The following is a 25,823-nucleotide window of genomic DNA, read 5'->3' on the forward strand; positions in this document are numbered from 1 at the left end:
TATGACCTTGATCAAGGAAGTTAAGGCTGACTCACTCCAAAGACATTGTTTACACTTGTATAGTGTGCACATTTACTGTGTATAGTAATAATAGTCATTTTGGATAACAGGACCAGTAAAAGTGTTAACTAGATGTAAGTTGGGTATGTAAAGTATGACTGGGGAACTTGTGTGTCACATTGGCAGTGAACGAATGAGGACAGTGCTCTTGCATTTACAGTGAGACGCAGGAAGTGACTGCATGCGGAGACCTATTTGATCAAACACTAGTGAAACAAATGCCGTCAGCAGTTGCATTCAGAGAGCCGCCAGTCTTCCACGTGCTCGCTTTAGTTTCAACTAGCAGAGAGAGGCTGAGCTGCAAGAAATATTAACCACTCCCAGGAGTGGGGGGATGACTTTTAGGATCAAATACAAAGAGACCTCTAAAGTGGGAGTTACATGTTGACGTCTGAGGCAGCTGATCATTACATTGGACCGCTTTTTGTGTTATACAAGTGCACTGCAGCTGGACAAGAGCACTGTGTCAGCACTGTGAGGGATAAGGACCCATTCAGTGAGAAAGGGAGGCGGAGAGTTGAGGTGGAGAGAAGAAGCCGGTGCTAATCAGCTGTGGTTTAGTGTTTCCTGCTGGGAGCTCCACGAGAGCAGGGCTGCAGCTGTGGTTTGGAGAGATCAGTCAAACCAAAAAAGTTACTCCCACTACCTCTTTGTTATCATTTCTGTCCTTCTGTCCCCTTCTGTTCCCTTTTATTCCAATTTCTCCCCCTGCATCCACCTTTTGTCCACGTGTTCAGTGCTTATTATCTACCATTTGGCCCATTTTCTCAGTGATTAAGGTCTTAATTAAACACTGCCAAAGTGTTACAACATCCAAGTGAGTTAACACATAAGTAATTATAGGCATGACATGCGAAAGGTTAAATCTTTCTGACACCACCGTACAGTCACATGTTTCTGTCCATGTCCCCCGGGAGCATTAGCATGTGGGACTCGCTGCAATGCCCTCTGTGAACTATGTATTTCATGAGAACTGCCAGAACACAGTGGTGGGAATCACACCTGCTGCTGGCACATGCACACACAAATGTATACACACATCTGATGTTTATTTTCTACTCTCCGCTTCCCACACTGATCTCTCAAGTTGCTTCTACTATACATCTGAAAGCAAGCATCAGTTAGATGACATTTCACATGGCTCAAACATCTTTGCGTTAACATTAGTAAAGATGACAACTCTCCTGTGCCTTCAGAGGACCCTCACAGTGCAGTGCTGCAGATGTCATGGGCAGAGACGGGCTGTGAAGTATTTCGATTCTCAGAAAGCGCTGAATGAGGACAGGTGTTCTCTGGGATGTTTTTCATCCCCCTCAGACAGTCAGGCTCTCTCTCAACATACTCAGGAAAGCTTTTTCCTGTTGACTTGCCAAACCCATTGTTTCAGTTCTCAAAGTGACCTCAGGCTGCTTCCAATGCAATCTCAGTCTGCCAGCCACTAGAGTTTTTCTGTTATAGGAACCTGCTGAAATGTGCTCGTGATGCTTGTCATGGGTTCTGCGTTTGTTTCCACTATAGTGCACCTGCTGTGGAGGTGCACATCTTACACTTTGACATCCTACTGGACACAAAAGCCAAAAGAAACTCTAGGGGTAATGAGGTAATGAGGTAATGAGCAAGGATCGAGGAATGATAAAATAAGGAAATTGGGATTCACCTGTAGCCTTTGCCTTGATATACTGTACATATTAAATAGTTGAATAGATTGTTTATATATAGCCAGATGAATGTACCAGTCCTAATAAATTACTGTTTCCCATTTCCCAATCCTGACTCACAGTCCAGCCTCTGTGAGATCAGCAAGGAAAAAAGGAAAAGATAAAAAAGAGGGACACTGACATGGCTCAGTGAACTCTGGCCAGGTGGGCAGATTAGGTGACACCAGCAGAAGTTCGAAAAATCACAGTCAGTGTTTAGAGAGAATATTGAACTTGTCTTGCAGCATGCCTAAAGTCCCACTTGTGATTTTATAATCATGATTGAACCATTTAAAAATCAAATTAAAGGACACTAAGTGTGCTGCCAGCACAACAGGTCGTTGTTATGTTCGCTAAGTTACTACTGTAAATAGGTTGATGTGTTAGCCTTTGCCATGAGTCATGCATGCCCCTGCATTGGATCCAAAGAGCCCAGCTGGCTATAGATTGGCATTTTTAAACCTAGCACTTTAAGAATAAACATGACCAATGTGTGTTGAATTCTAGCTTAGCCTGTGTGAATCATGGAGTCAGGACCCAAACTGGGTTTCTTGTTTCCCATGACATGGAAACTAATATTTTTTTAATGAGTCTGCTCTGCAGTGAGGGAGAAATGTTAGTGGCTACAGACTCAGTAAGCAGCGTTAGCTCACAATGTCCCAGTCAGGTTCATCCTGGAGCAGCTGTCTGCTCTCTGGTGGTCAGCATAGCATACTGCAATGCCACATTTATGGCTCATGATCGCACACTGGGCTTAATGTAGTTCACATTGCTGAGGTCTAGGTGGGCTTGTTAAATTAATGTGCGAAATGACATAAGTTGTGTCTATTTATATCATTTGTTTCTTATTTCTCCCCCCGTCTGTCCTTACAGCTCCCCAATATGTTTGGTGCCCTGAGCTCCACCATCTTGTCTCTGATGATCGGCTCCTATGCCTCCTCTGCTGTCACCTTCCCTGGAGTTAAGGTAAACTACAAAGGTCGCACTAACAAAAGGATTGTAATACTGAGCCACGTTTCGTGCTTTTCTCCAACACAGCACACAAGTTTAGAAACTGGCCAGACATAATGGACCATTTAGCACCAACAAATCAGGGGGTCAGAAACATGACTCTAAAGAACAGCCATTGTTGCCCTCTGCTGGGTGTGTTAATACGCAACTGTTTGCTAACAAATTAATCAGAAAAACTTTACAAGGTGAGAATATGTCAGCATTGTGTTTACAGCTTTGGCCCCCAAGTGGCCAAAATGTCAATTAACAAGTGTATTGTAGTTTGCTATAAAAATGTAACAATCTAATTTATCTCACTCTTATTTCTTTCCAGCTGATCTACGATGCAGGCGTGTCCTTCAAGGTGATCATGGGGGTGTGGGCAGGCCTCGCCGGGTTTATTTTTTTCAACTGTTTCTTCAACTGGCCTGCAGATGGCTTCCCAACGCCTAACGAGGTGGATTACAGGTCAGGCTGCCAGTCTGTTGTTTCCCCTCATCTCAGTCACTAAGACACAAAAATCAGAACCTTCACTCCAACTTTAATGTGTGTGTGTATAATAGTAAGATCCTCACACTGCAAGAGCTGCCTTCATCAGACCAGAAGGGCGATGGAGAGAAACTGAACCAGAAAAATGGAGACTTCAAACACTCCACAGAGAAACTTCCTAATCAACCTAATGCTGCACCCAGTACGTCAACACGCAGCCACTTACCAGCCATTTACTTTGGACCAGCGGTTCCCAGACTTTTTGGTTTGTGTCCACTTGCACTTTTTCATCAGATAAACTAGAAATCTGCTCCTCTCTCAGATGCTGTTCCTTTCCGTCGGTCAGTATTCTCTCCAATCTTCCTGTGGAGTCTGATCACAATGGGGATGACCCAGCTAAGGATCATCTTTTTCATGGGGGCAATGAACAAGATGCTGGAGTTTTTGGTCACCCACGGCAAAGAGCATCGTAAGTGTCAAACCCTCACAGTCCCAGCAAACTATTAGTGGGTTTCTTAATTTATTCTGTGTTCAAAAACATCTCAGGGCTTACTGACAGAGTGGGTATTTTTTATATTCCAGCGTCTGAGAAGCTGAGAATTGAAGCAGAAGAGACAGGTGAGCAGTGTAAAAAAAAAAAGATCTTTAAATTTATGTACTTTATGTAACTTGTCTGGGACATATTTTAGGCTTTTATTTCTTCATCTAACCTAATGTGTTCTCCTTCAGTTGGTTTCTACTCGTCCATCTTTGGCACGCTGCAGCTGCTTTGTCTGGTCACATGCCCTCTGATTGGATACCTTATGGACTGGAAGATGAAGGAGTGTGAAGAGGAGAAGACAAGCCATCCAGGAGTAGAGCACAGGTACATGCAGTGAGTCAAAGACGGTTTTAAAAGCAGCAGAAGCAATAATATTGATAAAACTCATTAAAAGAGTCACTAGCATGGCAAGAAAAGCCTGAGTATTTTGAACCTGACTTGGTTCATTTTGTTTGCTGTAACCAGGTATGACACACACTGTTCAGTGGTGTTATTATAATGGTAGTGGTCCAGCATACCAGTAATGTTAAAACCCCTCTGCACCCCATCAGACAGAGCAATGGGCCAAAGAGAGACCGCAAGATCCAGAAGGTGACCAATGCCACGAGAGCCTTCATCATCACCAACCTCCTGCTTTTTGCGTTCGGGTGCTGCTGCATCATAGAGAGCCTGCCTCTGCAGGTAGCACAGACACAGACACAGACAATGTGTTAGCTAGAAAACAAGTACACATGGAAATGATAAAGCAGTGCCAGGTCCACTGACTGTGTTACTTATTTTCTCCTTTTCCCCTTTATTCCTTAGATTTTGACCTTCATCCTCCACACTGTGGTCCGAGGCTTCATCCACTCCTGCTGCGGAGGCCTTTATGCTGCTGTGTGCGTTTTGCATTTCTTTTGCACTTATTTAGACAGCACTCAGTGCAAACCTCAGCCAAGGCAGCTCATTTTTCCCATAATGCCATTTAAAAAAAATGTGGATCAGGACGATGTCCCAAATCACCAGGAGTGTTCTGTGGGCCGTACCTTGCCTCTCCAAAATTCATTCATAACTTTTTGAGTTATGGGTGTAAAAATCACAGCAGGCTGATGAGCGTCCTCCAGCACAAAAACAAATCTCCCAATCAAAAAATAATTCACCATTAAGTCATGTTTAATGTATTGCTAGCGGAAAAGTACCCATGATCGTAGCTTCTTAGATTAATTCCTCTGTTCTCTGGCAATAATTAGTATTTTCCATTTATTTGAGCAGCAGAAACAACCAGCTTTTTCTTTTACATGTATTGTTACTTTCCCAATTAATCTGGAGCTCGGTCAGATTTTTTTGGTAACCATCCACTATCTGTCCCACAGCTACCCGTCCAACCACTTTGGCACCCTGACAGGCCTCCAGTCCATGATCAGCGCTGTGTTTGCTTTGCTGCAGCAGCCGCTCTTCATGGTCATGGTTGGACCACTGAAAGGAGACCCCTACTGGGTGAGGACACACACTTTCATTCTGTATGCTTGCACACTGTAATTTTATGCACGGACGTAAACAGGTTCACAGCACCGCTTCTTAGTGTAGGGATTTGTGTTTGTCTCAATGCATGAGACATTTTGTGCACAGAAAAACTGTCTGCAAGCACATCAAATACATCTTCATAAAAATTGGTACAGATATGTTCCACTCATGATGAGTTGTAATAATTTTGCTCATCCTGAAATTTTTTTTATCCAGTTCCATTATAAGTACTTAAAGTTAATATTTGTAACTTTTTCAGATATTTTTGTTGTAGAAATCTGCTCTAAACTTATCCAAATGTGGAGGGGTGCTGTTGAAGCCTCCTCTGACCCAGACTCATTCAACAGCACTGGCAGCAGTGCAGAGATATTAGCTTCTAAAAGGTTTTGACTGGGATAAACCACTTAACCAATCAGAGATTTTCACATATTTCTACTTGATCACTAAGTTTTGTTGCATTTTCATTTCATGTAATATCATAAGTACAAATATCTGAAGAGCTGGGCCAAGTGTGGCAGAGCATAGTGGAGCAGGAAGGTGGAGTGTTGGGCAGAGTAGAGCAGATTGATTTGGAGTGCTACCTTAAGTTACATACTGTATCTTTCACTCTCTGTAATCCTCCTAACCCTCAGATCAATTTGGGCCTGCTGATCTTCTCATTGGCTGGCTTCCTGTTGCCGGGTTACCTGTTCTATCACCGCAGACACCTGCTGAGGAAAAAAGAGGACGAAGAAAAGCAAGGCACAGGTCAAGAGATGCAAGCGCTCAACTACACTCAGGCCAATGGCTGCATAACCCAGAGCAATGGCCTGGCTGCTGTGGAGGCTTAGACAGCAGGACTGCGCTGAGGATTGGAGGAAGCGCAGCATTTATTTTTGTATTTGCCTTTGTAATTAGCACCAGCACCAGTTTTTGTGCGATTTCAGGAGACGTGTCATCATTTTGCTGCTTATTTATTTTAGTTTAGTGATTTAAAGCCATTGCTCATGTCTGGTACTTGGTGTGGACTGTGTGTTAGACTGCAGACATGAGACTAACTAAAAATAAAATATCACAGTACTTGAAATGCTATTATATAGTTTTCAAAGTTCTGATAACAGTCACAATCTTCACTAAAACCAAAGAACAGCCTGAACATATTACAAGAGCTATGCTTTTTAAAGTATTGTTTCAAGTGCATGCTTAATGAAACAGACTTTTAGTATATTGTGCTGTTTCTACTGTAAACCGCTCAGTATATGTGCGTGTGTGTGTGTGTGTGTAAAACACTATTAAAAGTACACTTGTAATCAAGGAAAACTTAAAGGATCAGCGTATCTGAACACCAGTCATGCCGTACATATGAAGAGGCTTTTGTGTTACAGCTCCAGCTATTTACACACAGACACACACATGTATGTGTGCAGGTTGTAGAGACACCACATCTACCTCCCCCATTTTCCTTTTTGTACTTGTATGTACCCGTTTGTCTCTTGGCAAATGTCTGTGTTGGTCCACCATCAGTTTTGTTTTTTTGTTTTTTCATATCACATTAAGAAATATGAATTCTTTAAATGTGAAATGCCCGAAATGACAAATTCAGTTTGTACGGAATTTTCACCTTACACATTAATGGTCATTAGAGACAGTGTTGATTCAACCCTTGCATTTCTGGGGTTTTTTATATGTAGGAAAAGCATTATTTATGGAGATTTCACAAGAACAAATATCTGACATCCAGTTTGTATTGCCTTATGCATAGAAGTGAACTTGTGTGTGTGATGTATTTAATGTATTTAAGCGTGTTTAAACTTTAGTTGCAGTAACATTACAAAGGGAAGCGTGTTTTGGTATCATCAGATGTTGTTTTGTAGTGTGCTAAGTATAAATGAAGCTCCAATGATTTATTGTGTATTTGGCTTTTGCCTTTTTACTGCTTTATCATATATTGATTTTAGAGCAAACCCCCAGCAATATTTGTTCTTTTGTAAATAGAACTGAGGTCTCTTGGGTTTTATTTCATATTATACTTATTATATGGGTGTGTACAGTATGCTGCAGCATGTTAACCAGTTGCTGAGGAGACTGACTTGTTTGTTTCATGTGATTTTTATGCTTCAATGCTCAGTGTTGTATTAAAAAAGACAGAGCTAGCTGCAGCCCTTGATCCCCTTGTTTCAGCCAGCTGCAGAGGAAGCAGAAAAATGTACATTTCTTCCAAAGTGTCAACAAAAAGTATAAATTCTGTATGTTTGCTTTTCACTTGGCAACAGTGTTGTAGACTTATGAAGTCAGTTGTGATGTATAATTATTAATTCTCTGACTCAGTCCATTTCAGTGTCTAGAAGAAGAAGAGACTCTATTTTCATTGTGACACAATCACGTGCAACTTGGGGGTTCAGTGTCTTGCCCAAGGACACTTTGACATGGGCTGCAGGCACTGAGATTTGAACCTTGAACCTTCTGGGTGGGAGACGACTGCTCTACCCACCACACCAGAGCTGTGTTTTGTTCAGCTCTGTGCCTTTGCTTGCATCTTCTTTTTACTGTAATATTACTACCTATGCCAAATGTCTTGCTCTGGAAACCAAAGCCATGCCTAAGGACTATAAAGCTGGTTGATAGTACAGCATTTTTCCTCAGGGGAACATACAGAGACAAGAGTAACAGGGATGCCTTTCTGCAGAAACACCAGTTTGTTGATATTTTTTATGTTGACTGACGCAGGTGTTTGTTTATTTATGGTCATTTTAGAGCTTCTACTTTTTGTTGTTTAGTGTAAATACTGTTAAGTGGATTTTGATCAGTATTGGGAAGGTTTTCCAGTTTCTTTCATTACAGTACATGTTGAAAACCACTGTATGTGAAATTGCAAAAGCAACTATCTGACCTTTTTGTACTTCTGTCATTTGCCTTAAAGATCCCCGGCCGGTCCTCTGGTGAAGCCGATAATATCAAATGACATCCAAGTTAGTGATTGAACTGTGATTATTGGGATTTACAGTTGGTTGCTGTATGAATGTTGATGTATGAAGTTTAATCAACATCTCTGACAAGTCTCTACTACAAAAATAAACATACTTGACTCAATCATCAATGGGTTACTGTCTTTATCCTGAGAGTTGAAGTGCTACTCTTCCTTTCCTTTGAAAAATGTTTTGACTATTTAGGTGGCATGTTGTACTCATTCATTCAAAGAGTTCTCTTACAGTAACAAAGTGCCTCAGCATTACTACTGCTGATACAGTGGATTATTTGTAAAACGCCCCACCCCCCCAAAAAGCAACAGGTCTTATAAGGAGACACAAGCATAATAATAATCAAAGTTTATTTGATTTTGGCATTGTCAAAAGATATCACAACGAAATCAGAGGGACATACAAACTTTGCCTGCTTATTCTTTCATCACATCACAGTTCATCAGTGGCTTTCTGTCTTTTAATGTATTTAAGCGTGTTTAAACTTTAGTTGCAGTAACATTACAAAGGGAAGCGTGTTTTGGTATCATCAGATGTTGTTTTGTAGTGTGCTAAGTATAAATGAAGCTCCAATGATTTATTGTGTATTTGGCTTTTGCCTTTTTACTGCTTTATCATATATTGATTTTAGAGCAAACCCCCAGCAATATTTGTTCTTTTGTAAATAGAACTGAGGTCTCTTGGGTTTTATTTCATATTATACTTATTATATGGGTGTGTACAGTATGCTGCAGCATGTTAACCAGTTGCTGAGGAGACTGACTTGTTTGTTTCATGTGATTTTTATGCTTCAATGCTCAGTGTTGTATTAAAAAAGACAGAGCTAGCTGCAGCCCTTGATCCCCTTGTTTCAGCCAGCTGCAGAGGAAGCAGAAAAATGTACATTTCTTCCAAAGTGTCAACAAAAAGTATAAATTCTGTATGTTTGCTTTTCACTTGGCAACAGTGTTGTAGACTTATGAAGTCAGTTGTGATGTATAATTATTAATTCTCTGACTCAGTCCATTTCAGTGTCTAGAAGAAGAAGAGACTATTTTCATTGTGACACAATCACGTGCAACTTGGGGGTTCAGTGTCTTGCCCAAGGACACTTTGACATGGGCTGCAGGCACTGAGATTTGAACCTTGAACCTTCTGGGTGGGAGACGACTGCTCTACCCACCACACCAGAGCTGTGTTTTGTTCAGCTCTGTGCCTTTGCTTGCATCTTCTTTTTACTGTAATATTACTACCTATGCCAAATGTCTTGCTCTGGAAACCAAAGCCATGCCTAAGGACTATAAAGCTGGTTGATAGTACAGCATTTTTCCTCAGGGGAACATACAGAGACAAGAGTAACAGGGATGCCTTTCTGCAGAAACACCAGTTTGTTGATATTTTTTATGTTGACTGACGCAGGTGTTTGTTTAATGGTCATTTTAGAGCTTCTACTTTTTGTTGTTTAGTGTAAATACTGTTAAGTGGATTTTGATCAGTATTGGGAAGGTTTTCCAGTTTCTTTCATTACAGTACATGTTGAAAACCACTGTATGTGAAATTGCAAAAGCAACTATCTGACCTTTTTGTACTTCTGTCATTTGCCTTAAAGATCCCCGGCCGGTCCTCTGGTGAAGCCGATAATATCAAATGACATCCAAGTTAGTGATTGAACTGTGATTATTGGGATTTACAGTTGGTTGCTGTATGAATGTTGATGTATGAAGTTTAATCAACATCTCTGACAAGTCTCTACTACAAAAATAAACATACTTGACTCAATCATCAATGGGTTACTGTCTTTATCCTGAGAGTTGAAGTGCTACTCTTCCTTTCCTTTGAAAAATGTTTTGACTATTTAGGTGGCATGTTGTACTCATTCATTCAAAGAGTTCTCTTACAGTAACAAAGTGCCTCAGCATTACTACTGCTGATACAGTGGATTATTTGTAAAACGCCCCACCCCCCCAAAAAGCAACAGGTCTTATAAGGAGACACAAGCATAATAATAATCAAAGTTTATTTGATTTTGGCATTGTCAAAAGATATCACAACGAAATCAGAGGGACATACAAACTTTGCCTGCTTATTCTTTCATCACATCACAGTTCATCAGTGGCTTTCTGTCTTTTATACTGTTCTGTCACATTGCTGCTCCTTTCACTCACACACATACCATACAACCATTTGCATTATTTGATTCATCCCCTCTCTCATTAAACAAACTGTCAATAATACAGTTATCTGTAAAACACTTGCACACATCTTCTTACAAAATACACAGTCACACACACATTCAAACACAAGCATGCACACAGTGGGAGTGGGCCCCCGCCTATCTGAGGCTGTTACTGTTGGGCTGTGATCCAGCGAGGCCAGGGTGGTCGGGACTGTGGCGGCTCTGGAGAGGACAGAGCGTCATCAAACACGGTTAATATTCATTTCTGACGAACGATTTAATGCATGGTGAGAGTGAGTGCGGGGCATTGTAGTTGTGCCTGTGTCGGGGGACTTTGAGCAGGTAATAAAATGTGCTGAAGAAAAGGACACAAACCCACGGGTGTAATAATAACCGTCATCTCATTAAGTCAAAGAGCCAAATATCACATATTTGCTTCAAATCTCATTAAGACAATAATGCCTATCAGAACTGACAGAACACTTTAAAAGTATATATTGCTTTTTAACCAAAAATATGAAGGAGATTATTTAGGCTATCTCTGAATCAACGTAGTTTGTGATACTCATTCAAGTGCTTCTAATCAACCACCAGATGATTATTGAGCCTAGAGGTTTACAGGACTGCTGGCTGAATCATCAACAATGAACTTTAACCACTGAAAATATTCTTAGAAAGATCAAACATTATGGTTCCTATCCAAGTCACGTGCAGAAGTGTTACAACCAATAGACTGGATAGTTTTAACTTCATTAATCAGTATTTTATATTAATATTAATATTTCATCAAATTTTTTACATGAAATCAGGTGTGTCAGACACACAATGATTTTGACTCTGGTACATCAGCTCTCAATGTGCATGTACATATCCCCATGCAAGGGGAAGTAGACAGTAAAACCAACATAAGGCTGTGTAGTCTAAATGTGAAGAACGGTGGCTCTTAAGGTCTCTGATGGACTTCCATCTTTGTCCATGCATTAGGATCCATAATAAGACCTAACTAACAGCTTTGTGAACTACAGGGGTCTTCACAGATTTCCTTACCTTCTTCTTTTTCTTGTCTTTCTTCTTTTTCTTGCGGTCAGGATCATCATCTCTCTTTTTCTTCTTCTTCTTGGGATCAGAGTCTGATGGTGTTTCTGTGATGTCAAAAACAAGCAGGTCAGTGGCCTGAAAGCATGTTATTCCTTTGTGTATAAGTATAGTTTATGTCACACCTTGCGGTAATGGATCTTGTGGTCGATGGTGTTTGTGCTTGTGTTTGCTCTTCTTCTTTGGAGGCTGTATGTGCATCAGTCTGTACTGTTCTGGGAGCTGGGATAAAGCAAAAACATGCACACATGTAGGTATTTACCTCAACACATTAAATCAGAAATGAAGGATGCCTGTTTTTGTAATACCAGGATATACTACCTAAAGACAGTTTGTTATAAATTAGTGTATGCATGTTAAAAAATGTGTGTGGTATGCACTGTATTCATTTAGTACCGGTCCTGTGTGTAGTCTGAAGCCTGTGAGCAGAGCACCAGTCAGTGGGCTGAAGGAATTCCCACACACTGGAGGTTTATCAATGAGAGAGCGCAACGAGCTGCCATCCTGAGTACCCGGACAGTCGATCATACCTGCAGTGCCACAGGAGAAAAGACAACTTAGTACAGTAACAGATGTCAAAACTCAGTATGAGCAATGACAGACTGAGGTGAACACTGAATGTGCAGCTATGAAGAAATATCCAGCTGTGCTCGCATGTAAACAACCAATCAATCAGGAAGCACATGGATAGTGAGCAAACGTCAAAACTAATACAGTAGCATATTAGGAGTTCACTGAACTGACATCATTTGGTATTGTGGAGTTTCCATCTGAACCTCGGTGACTGACTCACAGACCAGCCTTACATTTGTATGTTACATATATGTATATCACCACAGCACCAGGAGAGAGCTGTGTGTGGTTTCTGGGATAGCAGCAGCAGCAGCAGGATATCGGGCATAACTTCACAGAGCATTAATATTAACAACTTGCTGTGACACCAGTGAATCCCAGTTTGTGCCATTCATCTACTGTAGGTCATCATTTAACTAGTAAGTTTAAGAATATGGTGGTAGAAGAAGTCATAAGAGGAAACATGCACGTCTTATAATTAAGTTATTCTTAAATATTGCAAGTCTTGCTGCTGTTTTGAATATTTGGAGCGAGGCTGCCTGCTGCCAACACCCTGAATGATGCAGACTATAACAGAACGAACATGCATCAAAGCCAGTATAACTTGAAATCTAGAGCCATACGCTGAATGTGAACTGCAAACTTAACTTTACTGACGTGTGTGCAGCCCCCATCATTAACACTTGGCTACCGGACCTCATTTGTTCCTACATGACCCACCTGGCAACTCTGGCAGAAAGTTACTGAGCTTCTCCTTCACCTTCTTCCCACAGAACTTGTTGTAGGCGTGTTCAAGGTTGTAGTGCGTGATGAGGTTGGTGTTTCCCGTTAACTCATTTCCCACTAAACACACAAGATCGTATAATTATTGCAAAAAATAAGTAAATGATTTATACATCCTGCAAATAAGATATCCCGACAAAAATTTTGCTAAGTGACCCACTTCAAACGGGGGTAATGTTGTTTCAGGGTTGCTCATTGCTTTGATTGTAGCAGTTAGTTAACGTTATGTTAGGAAACAGTTGGAAATATTGTCACAGCCAACACACAAAAAACTAATTGTACCAATGAAAAACAAATGGGCCTACACCGGTAAATTGCATTCTCAATGTTTTCAATTAACACTTACCTTGTTAGCTACCTTGTTAGCTAGCATTGTTTACAAAGTGCTTAACACTTATTAACAGCTCATCTCTTTGTAAATTAACACACAGCACTGATAAAAACTCGACAGTACCAGGTAGCTCCCGCATTAAGTAGAAAGGTTCATTCATGGCTCCGGGCTTCCTAAGAGCAGGCCCTTCATCCCCGAGCTGTGGTGGCATCTGCCCCACTAAGGAGACTTGATTCTGCGGCAGAGGCGGCGGAGGTTTCCCTGGTACGAAACCCAAAGACGACGAGCCGGGCGGTCCTTGAGCTTCGTTTTGCCCGAATAGAGTTGAAAACATTTCCGTCATATCTATCAAGAATAATGTATTTACATGGAAAGTAAATCTGTTTCTTCAAACTTAAAGCCTTTTATTTGTCTGGGTCGTTCTCACCGCGAATCCATCTCTGTCAACTACTGGTCTCTTCACTTCTTTGTTGCATTACCTTCATGGCCCACGTACCGTAATACCAATCATAAACACGCATATTACCGTAGTGATTGCTACGGAGTCACTGAGGTCACAAAGCAAATCGTATTTCCAAGATGTCAAGTTTATTTTCTGATAAACAGGTATAATAAACAAAATCAATATGTACACTTCAGTTAGTTGATATGTCGAATAATTTGAAGATCACACATCAAAGACATCAGCAGGGTAGAGGGAGGACACCAGCCTTTCAAATTCTGTGACTGATGCCTAAAATGAGAGAAAAAATACACAAGCAAATCTGTTAACACTAGTATCTTTTTAAATTCCTTCTAATAACAGTGTCCTCAGCAGGCAGCATCCTTCAAAATGTACCAAATGGTGGTCTACAACCAGTAAAGCTGCATTCATAAGTCAGCAAACAGCCTTATATGGGATAGAGAATAACAACTCATTTAAATTGAATACTGTAATTTAAGGAACAACCAAAAGGAATTTAATATTTGAGATCTTTTATAAAATTTTGTGGACAAAAAAAGCCCATTGCTATAAAAAGGGGTGTTCTGTGTAAAAAAAAAACAAACAAACCCAAACCTAACAAACATTCTTTTTCCAGTGAAAAGCTAAATTCATTTCTAGCTGCCTATAAAAATGTTTTAGGTGCTCTTCTCAAATACCCCAGTTTTCACTCACCAGTCCATGCTAAACTGATTTATCCAAGAAGTAAAATGCAGATTAAGATAAATAACAGTAATATGAAAAAATTAAGGAGAATAAAATGATAAAGAGTGCAAACCTTCACCAAGGCAGGTCAGTTCCTGCATAAGGGCATTAAAAATATATTAATTTTCAATTTCTCTCTTAGTGTTGTACAATTTTTGTCCTCTCTCACCTTCCACTCATCAACAGCCACTGAAATGCGGTTTTCTGTCTGAGCAATGCTTTCTCTGCTAGACTGAACCTTTTGTGCTAGGGCAGCATTCTCCGCTTGGATCTTCTTCAGTTCCTTTCTCATGTAGGCCTCCTGCTTTTTATAGTATGGCATCAAAAAGCTGCAAAAGTCTTGCTCAGGAACCCCACTCGGCCGCCTAACAGAAAAAGTGAAACCGTAAAGAATTAAAATGTATTGAGGTGATACAGTAAAGTTAAGAATGTACCTAAGATACAGGTCATACACTAGTATAAAATGCAGTTTAGACAAGTGTTCAGAGGACAGGCAAAACAATTTATTAATCCCAACGGCAGTGTTACAGCAGCTTAGATTCATTAGTTTCATTCAATTTATTTGAATGAGTTTAGTAATGAGACTTGATGGATGTCAGAGTTCAGTCATTCTTAAAGAGGGGGCACATCTATAAGAGATTAAAAGTGTATGGATGTAACCAGTAGATAATTTCACAGAAAAGAAAGCAGAGTGGCTGAAGGTGAAGAGTTACTGACCATGCAGGGTCTGGATTGTTTTTTGCAGCCTTCTCCAGTTTGTCCAGCTCATCCAGTTTGACCTCCAGCTGGCCTTCTTCAATCAATCTGCTGATGTCCTCCTTCACACAGCGAGACAGAGACATTCATGCAAACAAGTGAAAATAAAGGCAAATAAAATGGTGCATACGTATAAAATACAAATAAGACAGCAGACCTTCCATTTGTTGACATATTTCATACATGTACTAAGGTATCGCGCTGCACACCTGTATGGCTGTTCGCAACTCGTCTATGAACTGCCTGTGAATGCTCTCCATCCTCTGGGGGTTCATCTTGTACAGAGGACGAAACATACTGGCGAATCTGTTAAAACTGCGTGAAAAAGTATTATTTTTAAACATATGTCTAATACATTTTGGTGTTGTCATTCTTTCAGTTTCATTGGATGTCTTTCAGAAATATAAGCTATAAAAATTATGTTCAGAGGGGGTGTACTCATTTATAGAGTGCAATACATTAGCGATGACAACCTCTGTACATAGATTCCACTGTCGTTTTTTGGGCAGATTTCCACTAAAACACAAATGACACGATACCTGACGTGATCGATGAACCTTTCCAGGCTCTTCTGCATCACTTTATGGAACAGTTTCATCCTATTAAACCGAGCCTCCGTCTCCGCGTTCGCCTTATGAACCGCTGCAGAGTTTGACATCTGTGAGGACGTTTCTCCTGATGCTTCACTGGTCCTGTTTTCAACACAATCTCTGGGACATTTGTCATCTACAGTCGCTTTCTCTGTTGCTACTTTGCTTTCCTCCATTTTCAGCATCCTCTGTTTACATTTTGTAGTACCCGCCAAATCTTCTTCTTTTGTGGTTTTTTCGGTGCTTAGCCAACAATGACGCGATGCGTTACCGCCGCCAACTGGTCTGGAGTGAGGAACTGAGTCTAATCCTAAAATATAAAACATCTGGTAAATATAAATACATTTGGAGAAAACACTAACAAACAAAAAGAAAGTGAAAACATAATTTTAGACTTTTTAAAACATGTGTTAAACGTTTTTCTAAAAACTAATGCATTTGCCATACCTCTGGCAAATACAGATGGGTGACAAATTAATAAAGTGCCTCCTATAAAGTGCAAATCCTCTTCTGATATAGGGAGGAAACATCAGTCTTACAAAACATATTCCCTCGTTGTGTTTAACACAACTTTCCATATTCATTAACCCATTCGGCAACCCAGAGGTGCAACCTTAGTCATTTCACTAAAAGCTAATTTAAGGGAGCTGGCTTCACCAATATTTTCTGGTTGCACCTTCTTTAATGTGTGAAACGGATGCTTTCTTTGTCATTCATGATAATAAACTGGATTTGTTGATTGGTCCAAAACAAGTCATTTGAAGACTCCACCTTTGACTTTGGAATGTCATTATGGGCATTTTCAGTGTTTGGCAGTCTGTGAATAAAAAGATAAATCAGATCATCAATAAAATAATCGGCAGATTAATCAGTGACCCCCCACAGTTTTTAAATTTCCACTCATTTAATCAGGATTTTTCTTTGTACCCGTTGACTACTAAATAAATAACTCTAGTCCTAGCGCATGCGCAGTGTAACCCAGTCGTTGCTTCAGCTGTCACTTCTCTGACCCCAAGCAGTTGACTCGTCTCTGCCGGGCCCGACATGGGTCTGATTACAGGAGTTTGTGCCTTCTTGTACCACCTACCTCAGATTTACAAATGGCTACTGAAACCGTATTATGTCACCTCGTTCTTCATGACTGTCGCCTTCCTGCTGGTCCGAAAGACTCCCGGTCTGTGCGAGCACCTGGCGACCCAACGGGAGGACGGCAACTCCTGCGACTTTGACTGGGTGAGCATGGTGGGGAAAAGTGTTGCTGCAGCTAAAAATGGTGTTAGCTGCTGTAAGATGAGCTCCAGCCACTTCACTCACGAAGCTGGTTCACGTTTAGTCTTGTTTGTTTTACAGAGGGAATTGGAGATTCTCATGTTTCTCAGCGCGATAGTGATGATGAAGAACAGGAGGGCCAGTAAGTAAACCCCCATCCCCCATCCAAGGCTGGATCACTAACCAAGATCATGTGTGTGTTATTAGATTCAGTAAGATGACCTTTAATTAATTAATCAGTAATCTTTACCTTTAGCTCCTTTGTTAGAAAGTTGTGTTTTTTTAATTCCTGTGGGGGTTTTTTTCTGTGCCAAATGATAACCACAGAAAAAACCTTGGACATGGTGGTATTACTGTAGCTCATTACAAGAGAGCTGTAAGACTGCAACCAACAGTTAATTTCATTATTAATAAATCTTGTCTTTGATAATCAGTTCATTGTTTGGTGTATAAAATGTCAGAAAACTGAAAAGTACCCAAAACTATTCCTTGAAACCCAGCTTAACATATTCATATAGATTTTTTGTCAATAGATCAACAGTTACAAATACAAAATATGTTGTTTTTATGCCATAAATCAACTTAATGTCAGTCAACCAAGCAGTCTAATTAGTAAACTCATCATATCAGCTCTGAAGTAAGCATTGTTGTCTGGGTGACCACACAAACAAGGACTGCTATGTTTTGTGTTGCTCTATCTGGGCCCAACAGCTAATGTTTCCCTGGGGCTGTAGGTTGGTTAGGAGGTTAATGTGGTCACGCTCCTAACTCTTGTCCCTGGACAAGCACACACAAGTACCCACACATTTGTCTATGTGTAAACCAGTTTTATCCATTATAACACAGTAAGTGGTTGTTTACACTTGAAACAGTCTCGTCATCAAAACTGACCTACACATGCCAGTGATGCTCAGTTTTGGAACCAGTGTAAATAAACCTTGTGTTTAACCTAAAGTGCAGACTGTTGTGTAATTTAGCTTGGCATCATACTATATTAAAATAATTTTTCTAAGTGGGATAAATAAGGATGAATTGAATAACGAAAAGGACACAAGTCCTATAATGTATAACTGTTAAACATTAACCACATTGGTATTTGTGGTCTGATGTGAGAAACTCTGCACCCAGCCATATGCAGGAAGTGCTTTACTAAAACCTTTGCTTTGTTGTGTAAACATTAGAGTTGCTGTGTAATCCTGCCTTCCTCTGACCTTGTATCAACAGGCTGAAGATAATTTTTCCAGTTCATTTATTTTTCCTCCTTTCTTCTTCTCTCTTTTTCCTAGTCACACTGGAGCAACACATGGGCAACTTGTTCATGTTCAGTAAAGTGGCCAACGTCATCCTCTTCTTCAGGCTGGATGTTCGGCTTGGCATCCTTTACCTTGTAGTGTGTGTCGGTCAGTGGCCTAACAACCTTTGTTACACTGATTCAGGTCGAGTTATGGGCAGGGATATGTATGGACAATTACAGTAGTGTTCGTTATAAGTAGCAGGGTACCAGGTCATCACCTCCACCTCAAAGATCTGAGGCTGGGTGAGGAAGCATGGATCCAGACACCTTTGGCCTAAACAACAGGCCAGCTTATTAAAGATGTGACATTAGCTGTGTGAAGTAGCATATCAGCTCTTTTCCCCTAAATATTAATGTTTTATTTCATAAAAGTGCATTCACCAGAGGCGGTCTTGATTTTATGCAAGGTGGCCCACTTTGACAGTTAAACACTGTGGGAAACCTTTACACACCATATGGACCTGCCATTTCTGATAGGTATTCAAAAATACGATAATTTTGGGAATGTGAATACATCAAAGAGGTACCTGCAAACTGCAGTTTTACTTACTGTGGATGTTTTGACCCAGCACTGGTCTCTGTCGGATCATTTCTGCAGTTTAAAGGAGCTCTGATTCCAGTTCAGGCAGTGCTGTCAGGGTTTCGGTGTGAATGTATTAACCAAAGCTGAGATTTCCATAGCTTCAGAAATGGAACAATATACATTTAGCCATTGTTTTCATCATCTGGAAACCTCTTTAATGTCATCATATCAGTGTGTTTATCTGTGCCTTGTCTCCAGCATTAGTCATGACCTGTAAGCCACCTCTCTACATGGGCCCAGAGTACATCAAGTACTTCAGTGACAAGACCATAGATGTAAGTATTACTCTACCCATTTGGATTAACCTGTTAGATTAACAGTATAGCAGTTAATGTTACAATATAGTAACTGAATGTCAGACATATTAAAATACATGACCTCCCTAATGAATGATGCCCAAGTCCTAGAGGTTATAAGTATAAATGACTTATCTACACCAGTCAGATTTGTTCTAATCTAACATTGTTACTGAAACATCAGGAGGAGCTGCAGAGGGACAGTCGTGTCACCTGGATTGTTGAATTCTACGCTAACTGGTCCTCTGACTGCCAGTCCTTCGCCCCCACTTTTGCCAACCTTTCACTGAAGTGAGAAATCACCTTATTCTTACTCTTAGACTCATTTAACAAATTTTAAAAAAATGCCCTCTCAGTTCTTGGAATAACATACATCCCTGTCATTAAGATACTGAGCCTTAATACAGCTTGGTCAGCTGCGATCACGGAACTTTATTGGTCATTAATAATAAACACATGTCTAGTGACCTAAAACCTGAACACCCCCAGCCCCCCAAACATGGTCAACATCTTGTTGTTCTTGTATGCATGTTGGGTGTTTGTCCATCATTGCAGTTTTGACTTGAGGCTTGAATGTCTCACACATCAACTGCAGGTACAACTGCGCAGGACTCAGGTTTGGGAAGGTGGACATTGGACGCTATGGAGAAGTTTCACAGAGGTCAGTATCTGCTCTGCCACTGTGTGCTTTTCTTTAATGATGCAACAGCAGTATTAATGCCTCAGTGGTGTTTCTTTATGATTTCTGCAAATTCTTTATTTTGTTCTCTGAGACCATGTATTGATTACCCCATGAATATTTTCTGAACAGGTACATGGTCAGTACTTCCCCTCTGGCCAAGCAGCTGCCCTCACTGCTGCTTTTTCAAGGAGGGCGGGAAGTTATGAGACGTCCAATGGTAGACAGTAAAGGGAGAGCTGTATCTTGGACTTTTACTGAGGTGTCTCTGTTCGTAAAACATATATATATGGAGTAGTACTGAGCAGGTGTTGCTTGCTTACTTGTGTCACCATCTAATAAGTTTATTTCACCCCTAGGAGAACATCATTCGAGAGTTTAACCTCAACGAGTTGTTCCAGAAATCCAAAAAGTTGAACAAAGGTCGCGGTGTTAAGGTGGAGGAGCAGGACGATTCTCAGCCAGAGGAGGGCAGCAGTGAGCTCCATCCTGACACTGACAACCCAGAGCAGCCAACAGAGAGCAAGAAAGACCAGTGAAGTGAATGATTCATAGTGAATCCTGACTGGTTTCAGACAGCCAGGTCATTTGGCTCAGGTCAGCAGTAAGAGTCGGCTCCCAAACGGTTCTTTATTTAGTACTACTTCTGGCTTTTATAATTCAGCCAAATTTAGCAATGTTTTGATCTGTGATTGGTATCTATGTGCACCTGTATCACGTAAATTATTCAATTTGATTATACTAAGCTGTAGAAATTCCAGAACACATATTTTACATTGTTTGGTATAAAATCGTTACACTATGTTGGATGTACGGTTCTAATATGCCTGTAAAGATTACTAGACCCTGCTCGATATGAGTTTTATTTTACAAATTGTGCCTTCTGCCTTTGTGTTGTGTTACTAAAATGGATCCAACTCGGGGTGCATGAAGTGCCTTACTGCGAGGAAAAGTGGTTCAACAGCTACTATACATCGCCTCTACCTTATGCAGCTTTGTTTTGACTGGCTGTGGTGCTGCATGGTATAAATGCAGCCATCCAACTGATCAAGTAATGGTTTGGGGGATATTTTTATTACAGGCTACAAGTTAATTGACAAATGCCTTTTTTGTAGAGTTTTTTTTTTTTTTTTGCAACATCTCATCACTACATATCACCTTTTGCTGTCTGTTTTTTTTTTTTTTGCAGCTGAACATGTACACAGATAAGATTCATGACCCATTTAGTTTTTCATCATTTGACCTTTTTATTCTGAGAAGACTTCTTTTTAAAAATTCTTTGTAAGGCCATTTTGGACATGTCTTTAACGTACGTGTTAGAGATATTCGTGAAACTCGTTCCATTCATCACAGGCCACAATAGCAGTATTTTATCTCACACAGAAGTATTCGTATTATACTCACATAGTTTCAAGATTGTTCACTGGCCACCATCCTTGGCCAGAGCAGGAAGAAAGGTAACCCAGGTTCTCTTTATCACCGAGTGCTTGTGCCACTGATGCTTCTTTTCTTGTTACCACCCACACGCATTAACCAGGTGGGCATTTGTCAATATTGTCAGGCGTATGCACATCAGAGAAGCATTTAACACAAGAAACAAAAATCGCATGCACACCGAAGCCGTAGCCTGGGAGAGCTGAAAAGTTGTAACACAGGTGTATGGGTTTAATGCTGACACTTGTGTACTTCAAGCATGTAATTTTCCCTCAAAGATGTGCCACATTCAGCCAGCTTTGACACTGAACTGCAAACACTGTGGGCCTTGATTATATATTAAAAAAGTGAATCCAAAAGAAAAAGCCTCATTTTGGTTTTCTCAGAAAAGTGAAATGTAAAGTTAAAATAGGTATAAAAAAAAAAAGGTCTGCTTTACTATGAATGGTCTCAAAGCAAAAAACAAAAAAAGTTTCCAATTACAAACCAGTCCCTACCTACTCTATTCAGTGTCGTATTGCATTTACAATTTCATTTATAAACTTTTTCCATAAAAAAATATTCATACTTCCTCTTCTTTTCTCAAAACAAAAAAAACAACAACAAAAGACTGGTTTGAAACTGTGTCCGGAGCTACACGGCTGTCATGTCTGCTGAAATAAATAAGCCCTTCCCTTGCTGCCCCTATTTGGCTGGCCATCCGTTAAAGGTATAAGGTTCTGCTAGCATTGTGACAGACAAAACATTTCAGAAAGGAAGAAGAAAATCACCAAAAAGTCAAACGATGGTCTTAAAGCTACAAACAGATTTTGCATAATGTCTCTAGCATACACATTACAAGCGTACATTCCATAAAGATGCTTGTGCTGCGATTGTGATTCAGAATTTCTTTGTGGCGTTCAAAACTTAAGCTAAATTGTTTACCGCTTCAGTTGTCCACCACAGGATCATCATAATCTTTGGATGATGAAAACTCCAGCAAGAGCTCACCAGTGGCTGATGCAGCCATCAAATATAAACAGGCAACCGTTTGGAAATCACTTTCATGAATAATTACACATAGTTCATCAGCCATCAATAGTCATCTGCAATACCTGACAATTTGACCCAATAATAATCTGTAAGATTTTACATATTTATATAAAACAATATTTAAAAAATACTTATAAAACTAAAATGATACTGTGTTTATAGATTGGACTCTTTTCTCCATGACGAGCTGTGTGGTCCATTCAGAAAGTGGAAAAGAAGACATTTCTATTGGTCAATGCTCCTAAATCTTCCCTCTCTTTCATCCACTGGATAAAGGCCATTCTTTCCTTAGGCGTCGGACACAGTTGTCAATACTCTGTACTGTGCAAATGTATCAAAGTAAAACAGAAACTCGTTTAATAGCTATGTAGGCATCTGTACCCAGCCATGATGATTCAGTCTATGGCTCAAAAAGTGGCTAAATGGAGACAAATTCATCCTGTGAAAAACAAACCAGTGTCCCGAGCTCCTCTTCGTTCACATCTGTAAGGCTGTCAGAGAAGAATGGCCAGTGGTGTTATAAAGAGAAAGTGAGTACCAGACAGGCCTTTAGTCTGATGCAGCATCATGAATAATATCCAGCTCAGGTGAGAGACAACTGGAAGTAGTCCAATAACCTTTCTCCCCTCCTGGTGATAGACCAATGAAGGATGTCTGTCACTCAAACCGATATCTCGTAAGTGGTCCCTCCGACGCCTGTCACCTTTTTCACCCCGCCCCCTGGTTTAGATGTGGTGTGATTGGCCAAGACTGGGCGAGAGGTGGATCTGATTGGATAGCCATTGGGAAGGGGAGGACAGAGGAGAAAGGGAGTGAGTTCTATTTCAAAAAGAACAACAAATGAGCACAAGCAGCAAAATATTTCTCTATCAATGATCTTGTAAGGTATTTGTTAACTATACTGAAGGACAGAAAAGCCTACAGGACAGAAGTAAACAGCAGCATGGCATGCTTTCACAGACTAAACACACACTGACATGCTTTTAACACTAATCAACACATGCCAACACCTGAATCACTAATAAGCAAAAAGTGACTAAACTGTAGAGGAGGAAAAAAAACTCACACAGATCAGGGAGGAAGAGGAGGGCTGACACAAACCAGGGAGGAAGAAGAGGAGGATTAGGAGGTAAAGGAGAAAGAGGAGGAAGAGTAGCAGGCTGACACATCAGGTGAGGGATCTTTACTCACTGTGGAGCCTGTTGCCCTCCTCCGGCTCCTCCCCCTCCCAGCACACTGCCTCCTCCTGTGGGCCGAGGCTTGTGCTGAGGTCCTGCCTCCCCAGTGTACAAATGGGATTTGCCCAGGGAGAGGCCACGAGGTGGCGGAGAGACAGGGGGTTCTAGTGAGCGAGCCCCAGGGGAAGAGTGTGACGTGAAAGGGTTACGGGGGGCTCTGGAAGAGGAGTCCTGGTTATGCTGGAGCAGGTGTGTCTCAAGCGGCCCACAGGAGGAGGGAGGGGGTGGGCTGACAGCATGCAGGTAGGCCCTGTGGGGGGAGGAGAAAGTGGCAGAGCCCTGGAGCAGCTGCCCCTCCCTCTGCTGGGCGATCTGAGCTGAGAGGAAGGGCGACGTATAGCCCTGCAGCGGGGTACTGGGTGACACCACCTCAGGCTGGCCTGTTATAGTTGCCGAGGGGAAAGGAGCATGAGACTTCTGCGGCGATAGCTCGTGGGCAGCTGACTCGAACTCTGGGCTCTCGGATGGTGTCAGAAGGCTGTCATAGGACAGGCTGCCATTCCGAGGTGTCTGATTGGCCAGGCTTTTATAGCTAGTGTCTGTGGTGCCTTCTGAATGAAGCGTGGCCAGCGGATTATGTGCTGTGTGTGCTGAGCGCATGCTGGAGGAGTGTGAGCCGCCAGAGGGGATGGGTAGGAGGTGTAGGAGCGCCCAGTCAGGGAGTAACCTGACATGCCCCTTGACACCCCCCCAGCAGGCCCACCAGGGCCTCCAAGGCCCTCACCCCTCTCTACTCCCCCTCTGCGCCCCCCTACACCTCCCCCCACCACTGTGGCCCCGTCCAGGCTGCTCGGCTCCGAGCGGTAGCTGGACTGGCGGCTGGACTGGCGGATGGAGGGAGATGGAGAGTCAAGAGACTCCCCACGGATTATCTGAGAAGACAGGAGGAGAAACAAAGCAAAGACAGCAGTGGGAGGGTAAGAAAAAGTTTGATGAAGATGAAGACAGGTGTGAAGATGAAAATCACCATGTTACATCAGGATTACATAACATCACCATTTTAGGTAAAACTTCATGTTTAGTCCCCCTATTTAGCAGGATATAACATTTATAACATTACAATGTAGTTATAAGCAGCTATAGAAAAGAAAGAAGGATTTGGCAGCAATTCAAATTTATTCTGTTAAATATTTTATATTACAACTTTATGCCATTATCCCAGCCTCCAATTCTCACTGTCCTCAGGAAGAGTTTTAATTATTAACAAACTGCATCAAATTGTGTTTTAACTCATTTATTAGTTTTGTACATACTATCCATAAATGCTAAAGAGAGGGAATTAAAATACCACAATATAAAAAAACAAGTGGTGGGGAGAAACTGGATGCTACTCCATCATCACACTACTAGACTGGAAAACGTTGGTTGGCTTGAACAAGCACTGACACTGCGTGTCAAAGACTGTGTATCTCACCACATAAATGGAAATACAGATACACACAGTACATGGACTACAAATTCCAGACAATGCAGACTTAAGGGTAAGGAAAGATCCAGTCAAACAGTCATCTAAAGGGATACACACACACACACACACACACACGCACACACACACACACACAAACAAAAGACACTAGCTGAGACTTACTGATCGACTGCTGGCCACTGAATGATCAATTGAAAATAAAAACAAAAAGAGCGGCATGGCATTAACCACAAAGGAAAATGAAAGGGGGAGGGTATAACAGCTGAGGAGTGTGATCCCCCTATAGGGGCCTCCTCAGCCTCCCCGGGAAAGTCTATGCCAGCTACATGAAAATTAAAATTCAATTCTTATATTATTACATCAGTGTTGGGTCAATTTTAAAAAAGTATTTTGATTAATGTAATACTTACTCTCCATAAAACGTACTGGATTATTTATTAATCATTACTTTACAAATCCCATATCAACCACAATAGGAATTTTAAGAAAGGGTAGACATAAAACTGCACTTTTAATTCGTACAAAAATCGGTATTTTATGCAATTACTGAAGTTACTCATTAAATTATTGAAGAATTAAGAACCATTCCTTACTTTACAAGTGACAAATAATATTACTAACGTTATTTAGTAATTACTTACACCGAACACTGTATGATTAAAATGTAAACGTACGCATTGACTCGGGCAGCTGTTTTCCCCGCAGCCAGGGGCCGGAGGGAGTCCGCAGTGGGGGCCTCAGGATCTTGTCTCTGCTTTTTGCAGACGTCGTCGTCCTGTTGGCCCCATCAAACCAGGACCTCCAGCATGCACTGGGGCGGTTTGCAGCCGAGTGTGAAGCGGCTGGGGCGAGAATCAGCACCCCCA

General features: G+C 41.2%; 5 protein-coding genes across 9 annotated transcripts in view; 2 read left to right on the top strand and 3 right to left on the bottom strand.

The window, feature by feature from the left end:
- slc43a1a (solute carrier family 43 member 1a) overlaps positions 1 to 7,995 on the top strand; it is a 13,843-nt gene extending 5,848 nt beyond the window's left edge. For all 3 annotated transcript variants that reach the window (XM_020596237.1, XM_020596246.1, XM_020596251.1), the window contains 10 exons: positions 2,631 to 2,723; positions 3,082 to 3,215; positions 3,311 to 3,438; positions 3,559 to 3,705; positions 3,819 to 3,854; positions 3,966 to 4,101; positions 4,329 to 4,458; positions 4,582 to 4,655; positions 5,130 to 5,253; positions 5,913 to 7,995. In XM_020596237.1, the coding sequence (XP_020451893.1) occupies positions 2,631 to 2,723; positions 3,082 to 3,215; positions 3,311 to 3,438; positions 3,559 to 3,705; positions 3,819 to 3,854; positions 3,966 to 4,101; positions 4,329 to 4,458; positions 4,582 to 4,655; positions 5,130 to 5,253; positions 5,913 to 6,110 (1,200 nt within the window). In that variant the 3' untranslated portion in view covers positions 6,111 to 7,995. The remainder of the gene's footprint in view (positions 1 to 2,630; positions 2,724 to 3,081; positions 3,216 to 3,310; positions 3,439 to 3,558; positions 3,706 to 3,818; positions 3,855 to 3,965; positions 4,102 to 4,328; positions 4,459 to 4,581; positions 4,656 to 5,129; positions 5,254 to 5,912) is intronic.
- Positions 7,996 to 10,229: 2,234 nt separating this feature from the next.
- Positions 10,230 to 13,675, bottom strand: med19a (mediator complex subunit 19a). Its single transcript, XM_020591714.1, has 6 exons — positions 13,298 to 13,675; positions 12,781 to 12,903; positions 11,884 to 12,017; positions 11,613 to 11,709; positions 11,440 to 11,534; positions 10,230 to 10,614 (listed from the first exon to the last, which is right to left on the bottom strand). Exons 1-6 carry the CDS (start codon positions 13,515 to 13,517, stop codon positions 10,549 to 10,551), a joined length of 735 nt encoding a protein of 244 aa, XP_020447370.1. The 5' UTR covers positions 13,518 to 13,675; the 3' UTR covers positions 10,230 to 10,548.
- A 65-nt stretch (positions 13,676 to 13,740) lies between these two features.
- On the bottom strand, positions 13,741 to 16,003 carry pmf1 (polyamine modulated factor 1). The gene is made up of 5 exons (XM_020591726.1): positions 15,656 to 16,003; positions 15,326 to 15,431; positions 15,078 to 15,178; positions 14,530 to 14,725; positions 13,741 to 13,907 (listed from the first exon to the last, which is right to left on the bottom strand). The coding sequence occupies exons 1-5, from the start codon at positions 15,889 to 15,891 to the stop codon at positions 13,842 to 13,844; spliced, it is 705 nt and encodes a 234-aa protein (XP_020447382.1). The 5' UTR covers positions 15,892 to 16,003; the 3' UTR covers positions 13,741 to 13,841.
- Positions 16,004 to 16,657: 654 nt separating this feature from the next.
- Positions 16,658 to 20,749, top strand: tmx2a (thioredoxin-related transmembrane protein 2a). Of its 3 annotated transcripts, none has more exons than XM_020591700.1 (8): positions 16,658 to 16,939; positions 17,057 to 17,117; positions 18,262 to 18,375; positions 19,051 to 19,127; positions 19,333 to 19,439; positions 19,704 to 19,809; positions 19,960 to 20,089; positions 20,187 to 20,277. In XM_020591700.1, exons 1-7 carry the CDS (start codon positions 16,751 to 16,753, stop codon positions 20,056 to 20,058), a joined length of 753 nt encoding a protein of 250 aa, XP_020447356.1. In that variant the 5' UTR covers positions 16,658 to 16,750; the 3' UTR covers positions 20,059 to 20,089; positions 20,187 to 20,277. The 3 variants fall into 3 exon arrangements, with proteins under 3 accessions (XP_020447356.1, XP_020447348.1, XP_020447339.1); XM_020591683.1 differs by having other exon boundaries at positions 16,661 to 16,939; positions 19,744 to 19,809; positions 20,187 to 20,749; XM_020591692.1 differs by lacking the exon at positions 18,262 to 18,375 and having other exon boundaries at positions 16,659 to 16,939; positions 19,744 to 19,809; positions 20,187 to 20,749.
- Positions 20,750 to 21,660: 911 nt separating this feature from the next.
- Positions 21,661 to 25,823, bottom strand: part of zdhhc5b (zinc finger DHHC-type palmitoyltransferase 5b) — a gene marked incomplete at its 5' end in the record, with an annotated part of 8,712 nt that continues 4,549 nt past the window's right edge. The window contains 3 exon segments of the mRNA XM_020591606.1: positions 21,661 to 23,060; positions 23,485 to 24,151; positions 24,154 to 24,403. Coding sequence (XP_020447262.1) covers positions 22,955 to 23,060; positions 23,485 to 24,151; positions 24,154 to 24,403 — 1,023 coding nt within the window.

This window comes from Monopterus albus, unplaced genomic scaffold, assembly GCF_001952655.1.
Source record: "Monopterus albus unplaced genomic scaffold, M_albus_1.0 scaffold2.1, whole genome shotgun sequence".
In the NCBI taxonomy this organism is placed as follows: domain Eukaryota; kingdom Metazoa; phylum Chordata; class Actinopteri; order Synbranchiformes; family Synbranchidae; genus Monopterus; species Monopterus albus.

Bases quoted from the DNA above. Each gene is read 5' to 3' on its own strand.
- pmf1 (XM_020591726.1), bottom strand. From the start codon at position 15,891: ATGCTGAAAATGGAGGAAAGCAAAGTAGCAACAGAGAAAGCGACTGTA. The intron at 15,179-15,325 runs GTGTGCAGCGCG...CGCTGTGTGAAG, and splicing joins AGTTGCGAACAGCCATACAG to GAGGACATCAGCAGATTGAT. The intron at 14,726-15,077 runs GTCAGTAACTCT...TTTTTCTGTTAG, and splicing joins AACAATCCAGACCCTGCATG to GCGGCCGAGTGGGGTTCCTG.
- tmx2a (XM_020591683.1), top strand. From the start codon at position 16,751: ATGGGTCTGATTACAGGAGTTTGTGCCTTCTTGTACCACCTACCTCAG. The intron at 19,128-19,332 runs GTAAGTATTACT...CTGAAACATCAG, and splicing joins TCAGTGACAAGACCATAGAT to GAGGAGCTGCAGAGGGACAG. The intron at 19,440-19,743 runs GTGAGAAATCAC...CATCAACTGCAG, and splicing joins TTTGCCAACCTTTCACTGAA to GTACAACTGCGCAGGACTCA.
- med19a (XM_020591714.1), bottom strand. From the start codon at position 13,517: ATGACGGAAATGTTTTCAACTCTATTCGGGCAAAACGAAGCTCAAGGA. The intron at 12,904-13,297 runs GTACTGTCGAGT...TTGTGTGTTTAG, and splicing joins CTTAATGCGGGAGCTACCTG to TGGGAAATGAGTTAACGGGA. The intron at 11,710-11,883 runs GTACTAAATGAA...GCTTTATCCCAG, and splicing joins TCAGACTACACACAGGACCG to CTCCCAGAACAGTACAGACT.